We start from the raw sequence: 17,585 nt of genomic DNA on the forward strand, positions 1-17,585 counted from the left end.
TTATTGCACTGTGCAAACTTCTCCAAATCGTGGTCTTACTGGAAGAATTCGGAAGAATGACCCTCTGAAGCACGTACAGGGGATGGGAAATCAAGTTGTCTTGGAATTTTAACAGTTGCAGGCCCGGCTCAATACATATGCCAGATGACCTTAGCCCATGATAGCATATTTGAGGGGGCATAATCCCTGTTGTCAGACACAAAATGATGATTATGGATTTAATGGGCTTATTCCTAAGATATTTACCTCACTACTAGCTCTAAATGAAGTTGTTTATTCTCTTGCTCAAACAACTAAATACTTTATTGGTTTTTTTTAATATTGTCTGTAAATTGTTTCTCTTCATTTTGTATTTCTGCTCTCCTTTTTTCGTATGCAGTATTTATGTTGTTCACTGTACTCATTTTTTATTCTTTTTTATTCTTTTTCTTTTCTGAGATTTAATCATTCGCCTTTGATATTTTCATGTGAAACTTGTTGATAAATCAAACTAATGGTTTTCTTTATTTCTTTTTGGCTTTTATTTCTTCTTCGCATTGATTTTATCCTAGAACTATGGATGATTTTGAAACTCTTTTGGCAATGTTGCAGTGGCTTCTTCTGCTAGATATTCGAGTGATTCCGTTCTACAAGCACAAGAAATAAAAACATTTTCTTCTATACGAACTGAAAATGGTTTTGTGGTTAGTAGTCATCCAATTTCAAGTGAGAGCAACACTGCCTGCAACACTACCTCTGCGGGAGATCCATATGAAATAACTGATTCAGTTGTACAATCAAGTCATAAAGGGACAAATGGGATTTCCATTTTTCAAGGGTACAGATTCTTGTATGCTTAATTTTGAATGTCTTCTATGAGGAAATTTGTGAAAATGGATGTGACTCGAAAATGCCATCCATAATATTATTAAATAGTTGTAGTTACAATGCCAAAAAGATCAAAGCATTTGAAGTTTTTAAGTTTCACATATGCTCTAATAGAGCTACTTTTCAATTAAAATCATAGAGTTTTATGGTTAATAATATTCCCTTTTTCTTTTGATCTATATTTCCAGTGCGTCTTAGTGAAGAAACAGTTCTAATTATGGGTATTATATGTGGTAATGAATTATTCCAATCTTTCAAAAAAAAAAAACCAGGCTTATTGAAAGACCACAGAGGACTGTACGTAAATAATAGAGGTTTTTGCTTTAAAAAATGCACGAATGCATCATTTTAGGTAATATTTGTAGCCTTGTAGGTTTTGGTTTGTATTAGTATTGATATTGCTTGACTATAATTTCTATTACATTTTTGTTTTAAAAATTATTTATGTTTTGTCTATTATAAGGTACAAATATAGGGGCATAAAATTATTATCTCGTCTACGACATTAAACCACATTGGCCCTGAGCAATTGTTTAACCATGCTACCATGTTATTTATTTGAATCGGAAAACCAAGCAATCAAACTAAAGAAAAGCCCAAATTGCACCACTTTTTTTATCCCCAAGTTTAGGGATGTGAAAAAATTCCAACCAATCAACTATTGTCTCGCAGATTTCTTTATGGGTGAAGTTCACAAAAAATATTAAAATAGTTTTTTAGATACTGAACATTTAAATTTTATAACAACAACAACAACAAAACCCTATTCCCATATAGAATGAGGTAAGGGGAGGTAGGGTAGTAGGCTGCCCCCAACGCCATGTTAAGAGCAACTTCCGTGGAAGACCTCTGGCAGTAAGAAAATTTAAAATAAAGATAAAATGCAATGCATGTATAAATAAATAAATAAATAGTTGAACAATATTCATATGCAGTCTTCATATGTGCATCTGTAATGGGAAATAAATCCCTGTAAATAAATCCCTACGTAAAACTCTGTGCATATAGAAAGCAACGTAAGACCCGACTAAATTTAAAAAGAGGAAACATGAAGAGAATGATACACAGAAATCAACGATAGCAGACTACGAGAAGGAATAAAGTCTAATGTGTTAAAACATAAACTAAGGCAACACTACTCCGCTACCCTAGTTCTAAGCCTTCATAAATTCCAATGACAAAAACATATAAAAAGTAGAAGTAATGGAAATTACTACAAATGTATTAAAAGAAGACAAATATGATACACCCTATGGATGTGACCCGCACTACTCGGCTACCCTGGTTTTAAGTCTCCATACTTTCCTATCAGAGGCCATGTCTTCGGTAAGGGATAAATCCTTCAAATCAGATCTCAAGCAGTCTTCTCACATCCGCCTTGGTCGTCCTCTCCTTCTGGCACCGTCGACTGTAATCGACTCTACCCTCATGACCGTATCCGACGGTTGTCGTCGAATGACATGCCCAAACCACCGTAGTCTTCCCTCCCTTAATTTTTCGGATACATGCACCACCCCCAAGGATATCCTAATAGCAGAGTTTGGTGTCATATCCCACAGAGTCATACCACATGCCCATCGAAGTATTCTCATTTATGCGGCCTCCATCCTCCTTACGTGATCCTTCTTGATTGCCCAACATTCTGATCCATATAACAACGCTGATCTTATTGCTATTCTATAAAATTTATAAAATAAGTTTTAATCTTATTTTTATTAAGCTAAAGTAATTTAGCATCGACCGATGTCCACCAACATTCTTTATGGGTGTTGTCGCACAATCGTTGATATTCGAATCCTGATCTTTTAAAAATAACAATCATTATTTTATAACTGAAGTAATTTATTTTGTATTAAGTATTAATCTTTTGATTGTATTATAAAAGGAGTAGCCCTTAATTTTAAATATTTATGTTAGCTTGATTGATAAATTGAAAATCATCGAAAAGAGACTTTAAATAAGTTTAAAAAAAATGTATAATGCTAAAAATAGAACGTTGACTAAATTATTATTTTAACTTATATATTTTTAAGTACTTTGGCCTCCAACATTTAAATTTAGGATAAAAAAACCCTTAACATTTCATTATAGGATAAAAAGGTCAATACTTTAGAGGGTTTACTGTTTGTTGACTAATAATTTTCGTTAACAAAATGGTATTTTGGTCCAAAAAAAATGAAATGTTATAAGCAAAAATGCTTGGAAAAATATAGGTCAAAATGACATTACACATTTTTTTAGCATTATACCTTTAAAAAATTGGGTAGAGTATAAAAATGGTCACCCGATTATAAGACTTTGTTTTATTGAGTCACTAACTATTACAAGTTACGAGACTATCCTCCGATTATAATACATTACTTTATCTAGACACACAACTATTAAAAGCTACAAAATGATCACTCGACTATTCATATGTTCCAAACTCATAATTTTTCGTTTAAAAATTGATGACAGTTTGAGTTGGACATTAATATGTTGACTAAGATATGATAATAATTTGAGATTTTGGGATCAAATTTTATCATATCAAAGTCAACATATTAACACTAAACTCAGTTTGCCACCATTTTTTAATAGAAAAGGATTATTTTGAACATATGAGTCGAATGACCATTTTGTAAATTTTAATAGCCTAGGGACTCAACAAAGTAATGTCATATAGTCAAAAAATCATTTCATAATTTTTAATAGTTGAAAGACTCGACAAAGCAGTTTCCTGTAATCAAGAGACCATTCATGTACTTCATCACGAAAATATAAATGAAAGCTTTGATTAGAAATAAATTGTTATAACATTTTATTTAATAGTATTTTTACATTTTTGAGTAGTCTCAATGGTTAAAAGAAGTGTGTTATTATTTATTGATACCTTCAATTCGAGTAACTATACCTGTAAAATATGTATGTTGTCAATAACTAAAAATATTATAAATAAATATTATTTTATAATCACTTATAAGAAATTAATTAAAAAACAACAAATTTGCAGCAACTAACAAGCAAGGTACTAGATAAGCCCAATTAATTTGGTCCAAAATGAAGAAGGAAGGTCCAGTTGTCTACCTTCCTAAAGTCCTGCCACCTGGTGCATCAATCCCTCCTTAAAAACCCAATGGCCCAGATCAAAACCTTAATGGAAAACTTAAACGGCTCAGATTCACTTTCTGTTCCACGTAACCCATAGAATAAAACCCGCTACGCCCAGTTGCCCTAGCTTTCGCTCTCTCCGATTTGCTCTCCATCCGTCGTCCCTCTCTCACGGAAAAAAAATAAAAAAGGAACCTCTGAGGAACTTTGTAAAAAACCTTCTTAAATTTACTAAAATCACTCCTAATTGTTGATTCTGGAACTCGCCTCAGAAAACGACGCTGTCTTCTCCTTCTCCCGGTACGTATCCAGCCATATACTTGTTTTCTCTCTGCATCAATTTCTCCAATTTAGGGTTTTGGACTGCCCAAACTGTTTAAGATTTGGTTAGCGAATTATGTTGAACGTTGAGGTTTCTAGGTTGAACTGCTTTAAATTGTTCTTAATTTTTATTAACCCGATTTGGTTCTAGCATTCCCCGGCAATGAACAACTTTATTCTTCCTACAAATTAGTATTAATTATAAACTCAGTTAAATTAATTTGACCATTCTGTTATTTCACCATCGTTTCTGTAAAAAACTAACGTTTTATTCCCTGTATATTTGTTGTATGTTGGAGTAAGTAAAAAATAGGAATTTTTTTAGTGAGAAACAGACCTAGTATAATCTAGGTCTTCCCAATCTTTTGTTTTTACGTTTTGATTGACATTAGTTTTGTGCTTATTTCCTATGATTTTACGCATAACTTTTTTGTTTATTTTTTATTGGTATTGTTTTCATGTAACATAATGACATGAAATTCTTCTCTTGGTTAGTTTGAGTTTGCATACCCCAGGTTAAAGTTTCGGAGCTCAAATGGGAGATAGTGAAGCAGTAGCTGCAGACTCATCAACAATGATGGATTATACTTCGGCAGCTTATAATTCTAATGGTTCTGGTGCTTACTCCTCTGAGGCTACAGCAGATCCCACTGCTTCTGGTGGTGACCCAAATTCTGCTTGTCAAGAAGGTCAAATCAGTGCAATGTATGACAGCAAGCCCGCTGGTGGATCAACAGATGAGAATGCTCTTGCAGTTGAAAATACTGCAGCAGATGCATCAAAAGCTGCTGGTTCTAATTATCCTTTAAATGGGAATGTTGTTAGTGAAGCAGGAAATGCAACTACATTTGAGAATGGAAATGTTTTTGATAATGTAGGTGGAGTTTCATCTGCACCTGAGTTTGTGGATGGATCTGGTATATTTTTCTCTGGCATGTTTGTAACTTCACTAGGTACTATTATTTATGTTTGTGTTGAAGGGTGCATTATGTAATGTGAATTGCAAACCTTCTCAGTGGTAACCTTAACTCATTCTCGACATGAAAATCAATTGTTCTTAGGGAATAATCTTTATTTCCATGTATTATTCTAAACTGAATATGCTTTTTTTATTGTCTTTATGCTATGTTCATATCTGGAATAAAGAAACAAAGGAGTGGGCTTAGCAAATGAATTATATATTTCGTTTCATTTTTCTGCTATTTGTATCTCAAATTTGCAAGTCTTGAGTATGCCATAATTATTAAAAGTTTAATAGCAAGAGAACAACCTTTTTCCATGCCACTCTTCCATGAGGCTTTGTTCTTGATCAACATGACGTGGAACAACTTATTAAACATAACACCTTCCCTTCTTATTATTGTTATTATAGTATTTAAATTTTATGAAATCTGAAACTCGCCTGCATTTTTTCTCACTTCTAGCACCAACTCTGTCTGGTGAAGAGGAACACATGTGGAGTATTGTGAGAGCTAATTCGTTGGATTTTAATGCTTGGACTACATTGATCGAGGAAACAGAGAAGCTTGCAGGGGTATGTGAGCTTGAACTTTTGTTGGGCTTCTAAATGTTGAAAATTTTGTTAGCTAGTTATATGTTTCATGGATTTAAATTGCGGCTGTGTGTGATTTTAGGTCACAGACGTAATGGATTCTTATTGTGGTTAATTACATTAAATATTGCCGATCGATATTGGTGGCAGAGACAATACTACATAATAGCAATTGTGATACTACGTTGCCGCTACATTTTAAATCAGTGAATGTTGCCATTTTTTTTGGGGGGGGGAGGACATATGGAAAGGGAAGTAAAATAATCATAAGATGTGAAATTATTTGTTTACCCTCATAAGTCATAATCTTTACATAAGTAATTTTATAGTAAGGATATAATTGAAAAGTCATCATAAATTATAATCTATCTTTGTTTCCTTTCCACTGTTTAACTAAACAATGATTGTGAAAATTATTCCAATTTCCTTTCTCTTACTAATTTTAATCGTCCAAACAAAAACACATATGTCAATATGCATATGTCATTTCCTTTCCTTTACCGTCCTTTACTTTTTTCCTTTATAATTGTTTATCCAAATATAGTAAAATGAATATAATCCGGGGAGAGACAGGAGGTCCACCTTATTATCTTTGAGGAAAGTGATGCAAGTCATATGTAATTTTGTTATTTTGTATTTTCTTTTTCCTCTTCGCTTCTAATAATCACCCCAAACCTGGTGATTTCTGTGTGTATGAACTCTTGATTTTCATTATTTTTCAATTTTTGTGTCTTGTTTGCCAAGTGATGTTTTTGTCTATATCTGCATGCAGAACAATATAATGAAAATTCGAAAGGTTTATGATGCTTTCTTGGCCGAGTTTCCTTTGTGCTATGGTTACTGGAAAAAGTATGCGGATCATGAAGCACACATAGGCTCCATGGACAAAGTTGTAGAAGTCTATGAAAGGGCAGTTCAGGGAGTGACATATTCCGTGGATATTTGGGTACTATATTGTGCTTTTTCCATTGAAACATATGGAGATCCAGAAACCATCCGAAGGTAATACATGCTAATGTGTGTTGTTCTTCTTGGTTTCCATTTGTGAGAAATCAGAGTAATTCTCTGTTATTCCATACCATAATCAATAGGATTTGTTAAATATTTATATACAAGCTATATCTCTATCTTAGGATACTTTAAGTTAGGAAATAAACTAATTTTAGGGAAAGATATAATCTCTTAAAGTAAGGGATTGTAATTACAAAAAATATTTACAGAATCGTAATTTAATCTATTTCCTGACACATATATTCCTACACTCCCCCTCAAGCTGGATAATCCCAACTTGGATACAAAATTGTCAAATACATGTTTTGATAAGGCCTTTGTAATCGTGTCTGCTAACTGTCCTTCTGAAGGGATGTAAGATAGAGCGACTATCCCTTTGTTTACTTTTTCTGAAATGAAGTGCCTATCAATTTCAACTTGTTTTGTTCTATCATGTTAAACTGGATTTTTGGCAATGTGAATTGCAGATTGATTGTCACAAAGAACTTCAAAACATGGCATAATTTTTTTAGCAGCTTAAGTATTCAGATTCCTTCACACATTTCCATGCTAAGGCTCTAAATTCTGCCTCAGCACTACTTCTCGAAACAACTGATTGTTTTTTACTTCTCCAAGTAACGAGATTTCTCCACACATATGTGCAATAGCCACTAGTAGATCTCCTTTCTGTTAAGTCCCCTGCCCAACTAGAGTCTATAAAGACTTTCACAGATTTGTCTTGTGACTTTTTGAACATTAAATCATGTCCATGAGTTTTCTTCAAGTACTTCAGGATCCTGTTAGCTGCTGCAATGTGTTCTTCATTAGGATTAGCCATGTGTTGACTAATTAAACTTACTGGAAAAGCTATTTCCGGCCTGGTTAATGACAAATAGATTATCTTTCCTACTAACCTTTGAAATCTATCTTTATCTACTAAGGAGCTTGCTGCCTTGTTGAATTTCAGGCTAGCTTTCATTGATGTATCTGTTGGTTTACACCCAAAAAAACCTGCTTTATTAAGTCAATAACATACTTTCTTTGGTTAATCACGAGCCCCTCTTTAGATCTTGCAACCTCTATACCTTTATTTTAAAAGGCGCGAGGCGCAGCCAGGCGTTGAAGATGGCACCCGTCTAGGATGAGGCGAGGCGAGATACAAGATGCGCGCGCCTCTGGGCTTTAGGTGTCGGGTGCCAGGCGCAGTGCCTTTGCGCCTTTCGGATTTTTTTGAAGATATTATTTCTAATATAATTTTGGTATCGAGTCCTCCTATTCATGTCAAAAAGGCCGGATAGGGGTGTACTTTTTGAAATCTCTTACTCCTATTTATTCCCTTGCTTTTGAGTCTAATCTACGTTTAATTGTTGAAACAATTTTAGGATATTAACTATGTTCCTCAGCTCTTTACGCTTCCTATTACTGTTTCTCTTTGAAGCCTGTATCATAGTCATGTAGTCACCTATGAATTTTTACTTTAACCTTGACAAGTTGAGTTGCATCAATATGGAAAATGATGCTTGAAGATATCACCCCTTAAAAGGGCTAGATGGTCTCTATCATTGCTTTATCTTGGACATTTAATTTTTATCTGGAAGGTACATGTTGCTTCTTTACATGTCTAGAGTGTTATTCTTTCTGCTTCGACATTGCTCCCACTGTCTTATATTTGTAGACGTGTTTGCGTTGCCTTTATGGTCTTTGTTGTGCATGACAATGATTCTGTTTCATGGTGTTTCAGGCTCTTTGAACGAGGATTAACGTATGTTGGAACTGATTATCTGTCTTTCCCTCTTTGGGATAAATACATTGAATATGAGTACATGCACCAGGAGTGGAGTCGCCTTTCTTCAATTTATACTAGAATATTAGAGAACCCTAATCAACAACTAGATAGGTATTTTAACAGGTACGCTCTCTGTTTCCCTTCATATCTACTTTTTGTGTTATTGGCATGTTTACATTTGCTTACCATGTTGGTACAATATCTAAATTCTTTTAGTGTAATTGGCCAAACTTATGCAATAAAATTGCTATCGTTGTTCCGTTTGGTTGTCACTCTTTCTCCTTGCTCTTTATTTTCGTACCTTTGCTTCTTGAACATCCTTCTGTTTCCACTTTCGAGATTAGTTTTACGAGGAAGTCATTCATTCGGCGCAAATCTGAACGACGTTTTTCACCGATTTTCGCCGTCGTCCGTCGCCAGTTCATCATCTTTCCACCGGGCTCGCCGTTTTCTCGCGAACTAATCCTTTCTATCCTTGAGTCTTGACTCGTTGCTTTTCTCTGTCAACAAGTCTTTGACCGGTTTGTCTAAAACTGAACAAGGCATGGTTCTGTCAAGTTGTTCTCCCGATCTAAACCACCTTTGAGGGTTTGGTTGAGGGACAACTACGTAGTTTCATCTTTCCTGAGGCTAAAGATCTACATGTGTGGACTCTCTTCATCACCTCCACCCGCCGGCAGTCACAGTATTCTTCATCATCGGGATCGCGTCCAGGACAGTTTGTCAAGTCTCTGGGTGTTTTATTTCAACAGTCATTCATCATGCTGGGTGCTGGAATCCTCCCTTCTCTCTAGCAGAGACCTCCGGTCCAAGTTCCTCCACCCTCTGCAGCCGCGCATTCTCTGCCATCTCACCCTTCTCATCATGATGAGGTTCGTACTATCTTCATTATGGGTCTGCCTGAAGATGTCAAAGAGAGAGAGCTGCAGAATTTTCTGAGATGGCTTCCAGGTTTTGAAGATTTGCATTTGATCTTCAAGGGAGATAAGCCCAAGGGTTTTGCTCTCTTCTCAACTGTAAAATTCGCAGTTGCTGCCAAGGATGCCCTTCAGAAAATGGTTTTTGATGATAAGTTGAAGTTCCTTTTGCACATTGAGATGGCAAGGAAGAATCTTGTTGTTAAAAGAGTAGTTACAAATTCTGATGCTTTTGACAAGTATGGAGGTTTTCCTGTTCTTCCACTACTACCATTGCCAAATCCAACTTCTGTAACATCTCCTAGTATTCATGTGTCTGTTAAAGCGGTGTGTTGCGATGAAAAGTCTGCAGTAAATGGTGTACACGAGGGATCCAGGGAGTCAATCACAAAGGGGTGCAGAGTTGACAAGTCTGGATGCTTCACGTTATTTGTTGAAAATTTACCAGAGAAGATCCATTGGGAGAAGTTTACCTTTATTTTGCTCTCATGGTCGGGTACTTGATGCTTTTATTCCAAATAAAAGGAATTCAAAAGGAGTTCGCTTTGGTTTTATTCGCTTCGCATTAATCGAAGAAGCAAGGAGAGCGATCTCAAAAATGAATGGCTCTCGGGTCGACGGCAACAAAATTGGCGTTTCTTTCGCTAAATTCAAACCTCGACAGTCCTATTGGAGAAAGTCCTTGACAGGTGTTCTTAGCAAGACAGGGATAGAAGATGATTTGAAGAAGAATCATTTTAAAGTTGAAGGTCTTATAGATGAAGAAAAACTTCAGGTGTTGAGCAATTGTCTAGTGGGGTGGTGTAAGGACTTTGTCAAAATTGGTCACCTCGCTAGACAAATGCAAGCGAAGGGCCTCACTGGCTTCACCTTAATGAGAGCTGTTGGAAATGCGATTTTAATGATTTTCGAAGACAATGCTTCATTGAGAAGTGTGAAAAACGATAAATCAAAGATTCTCGCAGAGTGGTTCTCCATAGTCAAAGCTTGGTCAGAGAGTTTGGTAATGGAGTGTCGTCGAGTATGGTTAGTTTGCGAGGGTGTTCCTTTTCACGCATGGAATTGGGATACTTTCAAGAACATTGTTGATAAGTGGGGTCTATTACTAGCTATCGACGAAAGCTGTCAGTCTCCATCCTTTGATCGAGCAAAAATTCAAGTCCTCACAAAAGCTGATGCGAGAATTGATGCGATGGTGGAATTGAAGGTTGGTGACAACTTCTTCAAGGTCATGGTGCATGCGATAGAGCCTTCATTCAAACCAAACTCTTGGGCTCCTGAAGAAGACGAGTCTCATTAGATCTTGTCTCTTCAATTGTGGTTCTGTTTTAGTCTATATGGTTGTAGGTGTTGCTTTTAATTTGTATTATGTTTTGCGTTGTTTTATTCCTACTGCTGGTGGCGTAATTAGAAGTAAGGTGATTAGACTGTGGCTTTGGATGAGGTTATATGAGGTTAAGGTGTTTGTTGTAATGGTGTACATCACAATGAGAGGATATTTCGTGGTGTCTTTTGTATCGGGTATTATTATTAATAAAATTTGAGGTACTCTTTTCTTCCTTTCAATGTTCGTTAACATACTTTTAGTAAGTGAACGAATACGAAGGGAGTTTTTAATGAGACCTCCAACTTCTATAAAAAAAAATTAATGCATTTCAAAATTGTTACTTCAATCCTTTAAATACGTTTTTTGCTTTTACATCTAAAGTTAAATCTTTTGCTTCCAGTATCAGAAGTAGATATGAAATGGAGTCACGGTGAAATATGCTCTATTCACATATTGAATTTGAAGTAGTAGTGGTTTATTTATTTCTCTTAAGTTGTTTCTTCGTCTTGTACAGTCTTAGCAGAAACTGCTCAGTTATTCCAAAGTCACATCATGTTCATTTAAAGGATAATTTTTTGCATTGCTCGAGTGTTAACGTATTTTGATTTTTTTTGTGTTCTTATAAATTCATTTAAAAGAATGCATATTTACTCCTGAAAGAGACACTACAAAGTTTTGGACTTGTGGGCACAATTTGAATCTTGGGGAGGGGGGAATGAGGTTTATGGGGTGGGAGAGCTACCTCTCATTGGATAGTTTCAAATACGATTCATTTTCACGTTACCTTCTAAAATAGTGATTTTATGCATAATTATGCACATAGTGCATCATGGTATTTTGGTTATTGTTCGTTCAACTTCATTCTTCTCTAATGTCGATGGTATTACAGTTTTAAAGAGTTGGCTGGAAGTCGACCTTTGTCAGAATTAAGAACAACCGAGGAAGCTGCTGCCAATGTATCAGGTGCAGTTTTAGAGGTCGATGGACACGTCAATGAAGCAGAGGTTCATCCTGATGTTGCAGAGCAAACTCCAAAACCTGTAACTGCTGGCTCAACTGAAGCAGAAGAGTTGGAGAAGTATGTTGCCATTAGAGAAGAGCTATATCAAAAATCCAAAGAGCTCGATTCTAAGATCATTGGTTTTGAAACGGCTATTAGAAGGCCTTACTTTCATGTTCGGCCCCTCAATGTTGCTGAGCTTGAAAACTGGCATAACTACCTGGACTTTATAGAAAGAGAGGGTGACTTAAATAAGGTATTTGATTTTGTTTTGTTCATCTTTCATTTTAGCTACGGTTTGTAGTGTTCAGTTGTCCTGTTTGTTATATATTGACTTACAGTTAAGTAACATCTGCTGCATCATTTGCCTTATTGGCTAAATCGTTGGGTGAAGCAACTTTTTTAAATGGGAAATGTACTGAGACTAAAGCATGGATCTTCGATTTGGTTTCTTTGAGGCTAAGTACTTCAAACGCTCATTTTTCAGTGGACATTTTTAGGTTTGTAATGTATTGAACAGTGAATTCTTTTTATATATTTTAAAGTTCCAATGTTATGCCTGCAGGTGTGTTCTTGTCTTCCTAACCATTTATGTGTCTGGCAATGGGGGTCCCATCATATTTGAGGGGCCTTTCTGTTCCAACAATGGAGTATTTCTTAATTCTTATGCATTTCTCCTTGTGCTTTGGATCATCCTTTGTTGTTTTGGTGCACCAGATATCTTTCTAATTTTTTACTGTCATTTGTGAAATAGGTAGTCAAATTATATGAAAGGTGCCTTATAGCATGTGCCAATTATCCCGAGTACTGGATACGATATGTTTTATGTATGGAAGCCAGTGGAAGCATGGATCTTGCTAACAATGCCCTTTTGCGTGCTACACAAGTTTTTGTCAAGGTATGAAGTGGTAGTTTGTGTTTGTTAAAAGCTGCTATGTGGATGAGTTTTCCCACCCTTTTAGAATAGCTTTTCAAGTTTCAATTGCCAGAGTGAAACTGTCATTTAAATATTTTAATTATAATTATTTAAAAAAACTTTGACGTGATTTTTTCTATGTTTGTTTTTGGTAGAATTAAATCCGTGACACCTTTTTTACAATATCATTAACAACCTACGAATAAACAAAAGTAAAAAAGTAAAGGTTGAGTTCTAATGTCAAAGTAGACAATGTTAACGGGAATGTGGGAGCAGTATGGTAGCGCAGCTGGGCGATGAAGGTTGCGCCCGCCTGGGTTGGGGCTAGGCAATCTACGGGAGGCGGTCGGAGGTGCACTTCTAGGGGCTTTAGGCGCCGGGTGCAGCACCTTTGCGCTTTTCAGATTTTTGTTAAGAAAATAGGGAAAAAACAGAATAAATAGGAAGAAGAAGAAGATGGACACTGAGCTGCAGGAAAAGCAGTAGAAGAAGGAGCGGCTGAAAACTCTCGGTAGAAAACTACACTTTTATCATTCCAACCCTAACCCTAACACATAAAATTACTTACAAATAGGCCCAAATCTATAGCCCATTCTAATATTTATTTATTATAACAAGCCCATAACTTCTTTTACTATTTACATGCTTTTATTGAAAAATTTATTGTTTTTATATAATATTTTTATGTTCTTTTAATTAATTAATTTAATAATATATATATATATATATATAATTAGTTTTAAAATAGTAAAATATTAAATTTAATAATATTTATTTAATAAATTTTATTAATTATAAAAGTTAATTTTTGTAATAATTTAGAGTTATATTAAGATTTTAAATTGATAATAAAATTAATTTATATCATTTAAAAATAAATAAAATAATGGTTTTAAATATTAAAATAATTGTTATTCGCTTTAAGAAATTCAAGCTTGTGTATATTTTACCTACAAAGTATTTGTGTGTTGTCAAAGTATTAGTTTGATTTATATCATATATTACAAAGGGTGCACCTCGCCTACGAAACGTGTGTGCCTGTGCCTAGGCTTCGGGGACCTTTTGCGTATCAGTGTGCCTTGTACCCTTAAAAACCAAGGTAATACCTATTGGGATGGGAGATCATTGCTTATCTTTAAAGATTGGGACAGTTTGAAATTTGGAACCTTTTGTCACGAAATATTATTTGATGGAAACTAGCAATTTCCAATTGTGTATTCACCTACTGATTCCGTGCCTTGACTGAATTAATTGAAGAAAGAACACATTGTGTTTCATTTGTTTTGTTTCTTTTTCACAGTTTTGAAACTATTTGAGCCATGGCCTAGTTTTCACTATCAGATACAGCTCTTGATAATAATTGTTTTCAGAACGAGAATAATTTCTAGGTGTTTGTGTGGCACCTTAAATGATGGCATCATGCTAGTTGCAACAATTTTCTTCTGTTACATTTTACTGGTATGTTATTTGTTATTGATATTTGACAGAGGCAACCAGAGATCCATCTTTTTGCGGCTCGGTTCAAGGAACAGAATGGGGACATAGAAGGTGCTCAAGCTGCATATCAACTTGTTCACAGTGAAATATCACCTGGTCTGCTTGAAGCAATTATTAAGCATGCAAATATGGAACATCGTCTGGTATGATTATATGGTTGTCAACGTGTCTTGTGGTAAAAATGTTATCTGTTCCTAAGGGGTTGTTATCTTGATTCTGCAGTGGAAATTGGAAGATGCCTTCTCTTTATATGAGCAAGCTATTGCCATTGAAAAAGGAAAAGAGCATTCTCAAACATTACTGATGCTGTATGCACAATATTCTAGATTTTCATACTTGGTAGGTGGCCGTGTTTGTGACACCTAATTTCTCCTTTGGCATTATGTTGTTCATGTGAAATGCAAATGGAATTTTTCTTTGGTTTAGGAGTCGATGTCAATATCATTAGTTGTTTTTTTAAAAGAATGAGATGAACTGTATATTTCACCTTTGCCTGAACCTGTGTCTAAATATGCATTTTTCTAATATTATATATTACTAATGTTCTAAATATTTTATTGTTAATGTTCTAGTTTCAAAACTGCAATAGGCAGCATGTTATATCATAACGTTACCCTGTTACCACTACGATATGGGCATTTGTGTTCTGTTTATAGATTGCATACAACCAATGCCCAGTTATCATTCTTAATTCATCATATATTACACCAGAAGCCAGACTTTTGTTTTAAAATTCTGTAAACACGCCTGCATATCTTATGATATTTAAGGAGGTTTTCATGTTATTTGATTTTTGTAAGACTAAAAGGAAATTTTATTTTACCAATTTTGTTGTCTGTTTCCTTTTGTATGATTGCCGTTTACTTCCAAGTGTTTATTTTCTTTGCCAAATTCTCTCTAATTTTAAATTGTTATTCCCATTTTTTTTTGTTTTGGTAGGTTTGCGGAAATGCGAAGAAGGCTAGGGAAATTTTAGCTGGAGCACTTGATCATGTCCAACTGTCTAAACCGTTCCTTGAGGTTCTCTCTTGAAAGCACTCAGACACGCTACATTCTCTAAACATTCTCCACTGGTATCTGATTTATGATTTTGCTTTTGTTTTACATGTAGGCCTTAATACATTTTGAAGCAATTTTGCCACCACCAAGGCAGATTGATTATTTAGAGTTATTAGTTGACAAGTTTATAGCCCCAAACTCAAATGGCAGTGGTGCAGACAAGGAAGATCTATCTAGCATATTTTTGGAGGTAATAGGGTTGCATCTTTTTTACAAAAAAGAAAAGAAAAGAAAAATAAGTTGCCTGCTATAATGACCTTCTTATTGACAGTATTCAGTGTAATTTCTACGTTTGGCTTTAAGGGCTTGGTGATTAAATTTTATTCCACCTACACTTTGTTAATGTTATTCTTTGGTTATGGATAAAATAGTGAGTTGCGTGGAGGTCTGGTTGGGCTGTGTTTTCGAAATGTTGTTTGAAGATTTTCTTACAAGATTGTTCAATGTTGTTTGGGAATTCTTTAATGTTGTAAGAAAGTTTTACTGGTAACTTACAGTGAGAAATAATTTTGCAGTTCTTGAATCTCTTTGGCGATGTACAATCTATTAAAAAGGCGGAGGATCGGCATGCTAAACTCTTTTTACCTCATAGGCTCATGTCGGAATTAAGAAAACGTCATGCAGAAGATTTTTTATCTTCAGATAAGACAAAGCTTGCGAAAGCTTACTCAGGTGCCCCCTCACCTGGCCAGTCTCTGATGGGTAACTATCCAAATGCACAAAACCAGTGGCCAGGTGGTTATGGTTCACAGCCTCAAACTTGGCCACCCACTACACAGGCTCCTACACAGGCACAACCTCAGGCACAACCTTGGAATTCTGGCTACAACCAACAGGTAGATTGCACTTATATCTTTTAACTATAACTGGAACATCTTTTTATCCAAATTGTTCTACCTTGTTTGTATATTTGATATTAGGATGAGATGAAAAAAAATGTCTAGAGTCGATGCGCTCCCCACTGGAGCAAAAAGTCTTAGAACCTCATCAGCTTCCACTGGATCGAAATGGATTGTTTTCATCGATAATCTTAATAGGCGTGTTTCAAGAAGAGCTTTGTGGGAATTTTTCAGGCACCATGGTAAAGTTGTTAAGGTTTTCATTCCTCTTGTCAACACAAGGCCTAGATACAAAGAATCCACCTTCGCGTTTGTTCACTTTGAAAGTCAGGAAGGCATGGCTAATACCATAGAAAAGGTAAACAATACGATGATTGATTGGAGAAGAGTTACAGTAGGGGTTGCAAAGTTTGCGAAGAAGAAGGAACCTGGAGCAAGAATGGGGAAGGTAGATGAAAGGTCGGGCAATCACTTAGATTCACAGAAGCAAAAGTGGGGCTGCTTAACAAATATGATGATGGAAGGTCATATAAAGAGGCACTATTTAGTCATGGGGCTAATGGTGCAAGGGAGAAACCGGTGAATGTGTTCATTCCAGCTAAAGAGAAGGAATGGATGAAGTTTTCCTTGACTGGAATTATTAAAGCTGATTTTGAATTCAATCTTGTCCATAAAGCTATATTTAGTGATGGAATAGATGCTAAGATAGATAGTTGAGGATATGCGTGGAACACTTGCATCATCTTCTTTTCATCGGAGGAAAGTATGATGGAGGCTTGGTTGAAAAAGATAGGTGAACTGTCTTATTGGTTTAAATGATTAGATCACCTTGTGAAGGAAATCGGAATTCTGACGGCGTTTTGCTCTGTTGAATTGAGTGGAGTTCCTTTAAACTGCTGGCATGAATCCTTTTTCTCTACTCTGTCAGATCGATGGGTATACCGATTTGTATTTAAGAAGAGACTTTGTAGAAAGAATACCTTTCAGCAGCGAGGATGATACTGAGAATCGTGAGTCATTTTGATATCCCAAGGGTTATTACAGTTCTTTCAAACAGGAGACCTTATTAGGTGGGTGTAAAGATTGGTTCGGTTCTTGTTAAACCAGAGATTAACTGTAAGTTTAATAGTTCAGAAGAGGTATGGAAGGAGTTATCGGAGAAATTTGACGGTGGTCGTTCGGTCTTGTTGGAACTCTCTAGACAGGGTAGCTTCGTGGCAATCCAATGAGTGATATGAGAAAGCAATCATGTATGCAGGATAAAGAGAATGTGGACATTTATGACAAGGGGACAGAATCCCTCGGTACTGGAAGAGGTCTTAATAGGGAGTACACAGGTTTACGACTGAGAGTATTTGAGGAATTTTGCTAATAGGTTTAGGTCCAGCTCAGTTGGTAAGAGCACAAGGCTCTTAACCTTGTGG

At 35.6% G+C, this 17,585-nt stretch overlaps 1 protein-coding gene across 1 annotated transcript; it reads left to right on the forward strand.

Moving 5' to 3' along the window:
• Positions 1-4,100: 4,100 nt before the first annotated feature.
• Positions 4,101-16,182, forward strand: LOC120186355 (pre-mRNA-processing factor 39-like). Its single transcript, XM_039190309.1, has 12 exons — positions 4,101-4,257; positions 4,774-5,195; positions 5,703-5,812; positions 6,603-6,832; positions 8,562-8,729; positions 11,740-12,106; positions 12,605-12,748; positions 14,254-14,406; positions 14,486-14,602; positions 15,203-15,283; positions 15,375-15,512; positions 15,838-16,182. Exons 2-12 carry the CDS (start codon positions 4,814-4,816, stop codon positions 16,180-16,182), a joined length of 2,235 nt encoding a protein of 744 aa, XP_039046240.1. The 5' UTR covers positions 4,101-4,257; positions 4,774-4,813.
• Positions 16,183-17,585: the final 1,403 nt, after the last annotated feature.

The sequence above is a fragment of the Hibiscus syriacus genome, unplaced genomic scaffold (genome assembly GCF_006381635.1).
Source record: "Hibiscus syriacus cultivar Baekdansim isolate YM2019G1 unplaced genomic scaffold, ASM638163v2 tig00113337_pilon, whole genome shotgun sequence".
Taxonomy (NCBI): Eukaryota; Viridiplantae; Streptophyta; class Magnoliopsida; order Malvales; family Malvaceae; genus Hibiscus; species Hibiscus syriacus.

Bases quoted from the DNA above. Each gene is read 5' to 3' on its own strand.
- LOC120186355 (XM_039190309.1), top strand. From the start codon at position 4,814: ATGGGAGATAGTGAAGCAGTAGCTGCAGACTCATCAACAATGATGGAT. The intron at 5,813-6,602 runs GTATGTGAGCTT...ATCTGCATGCAG, and splicing joins AAACAGAGAAGCTTGCAGGG to AACAATATAATGAAAATTCG. The intron at 12,107-12,604 runs GTATTTGATTTT...TTTGTGAAATAG, and splicing joins GAGAGGGTGACTTAAATAAG to GTAGTCAAATTATATGAAAG.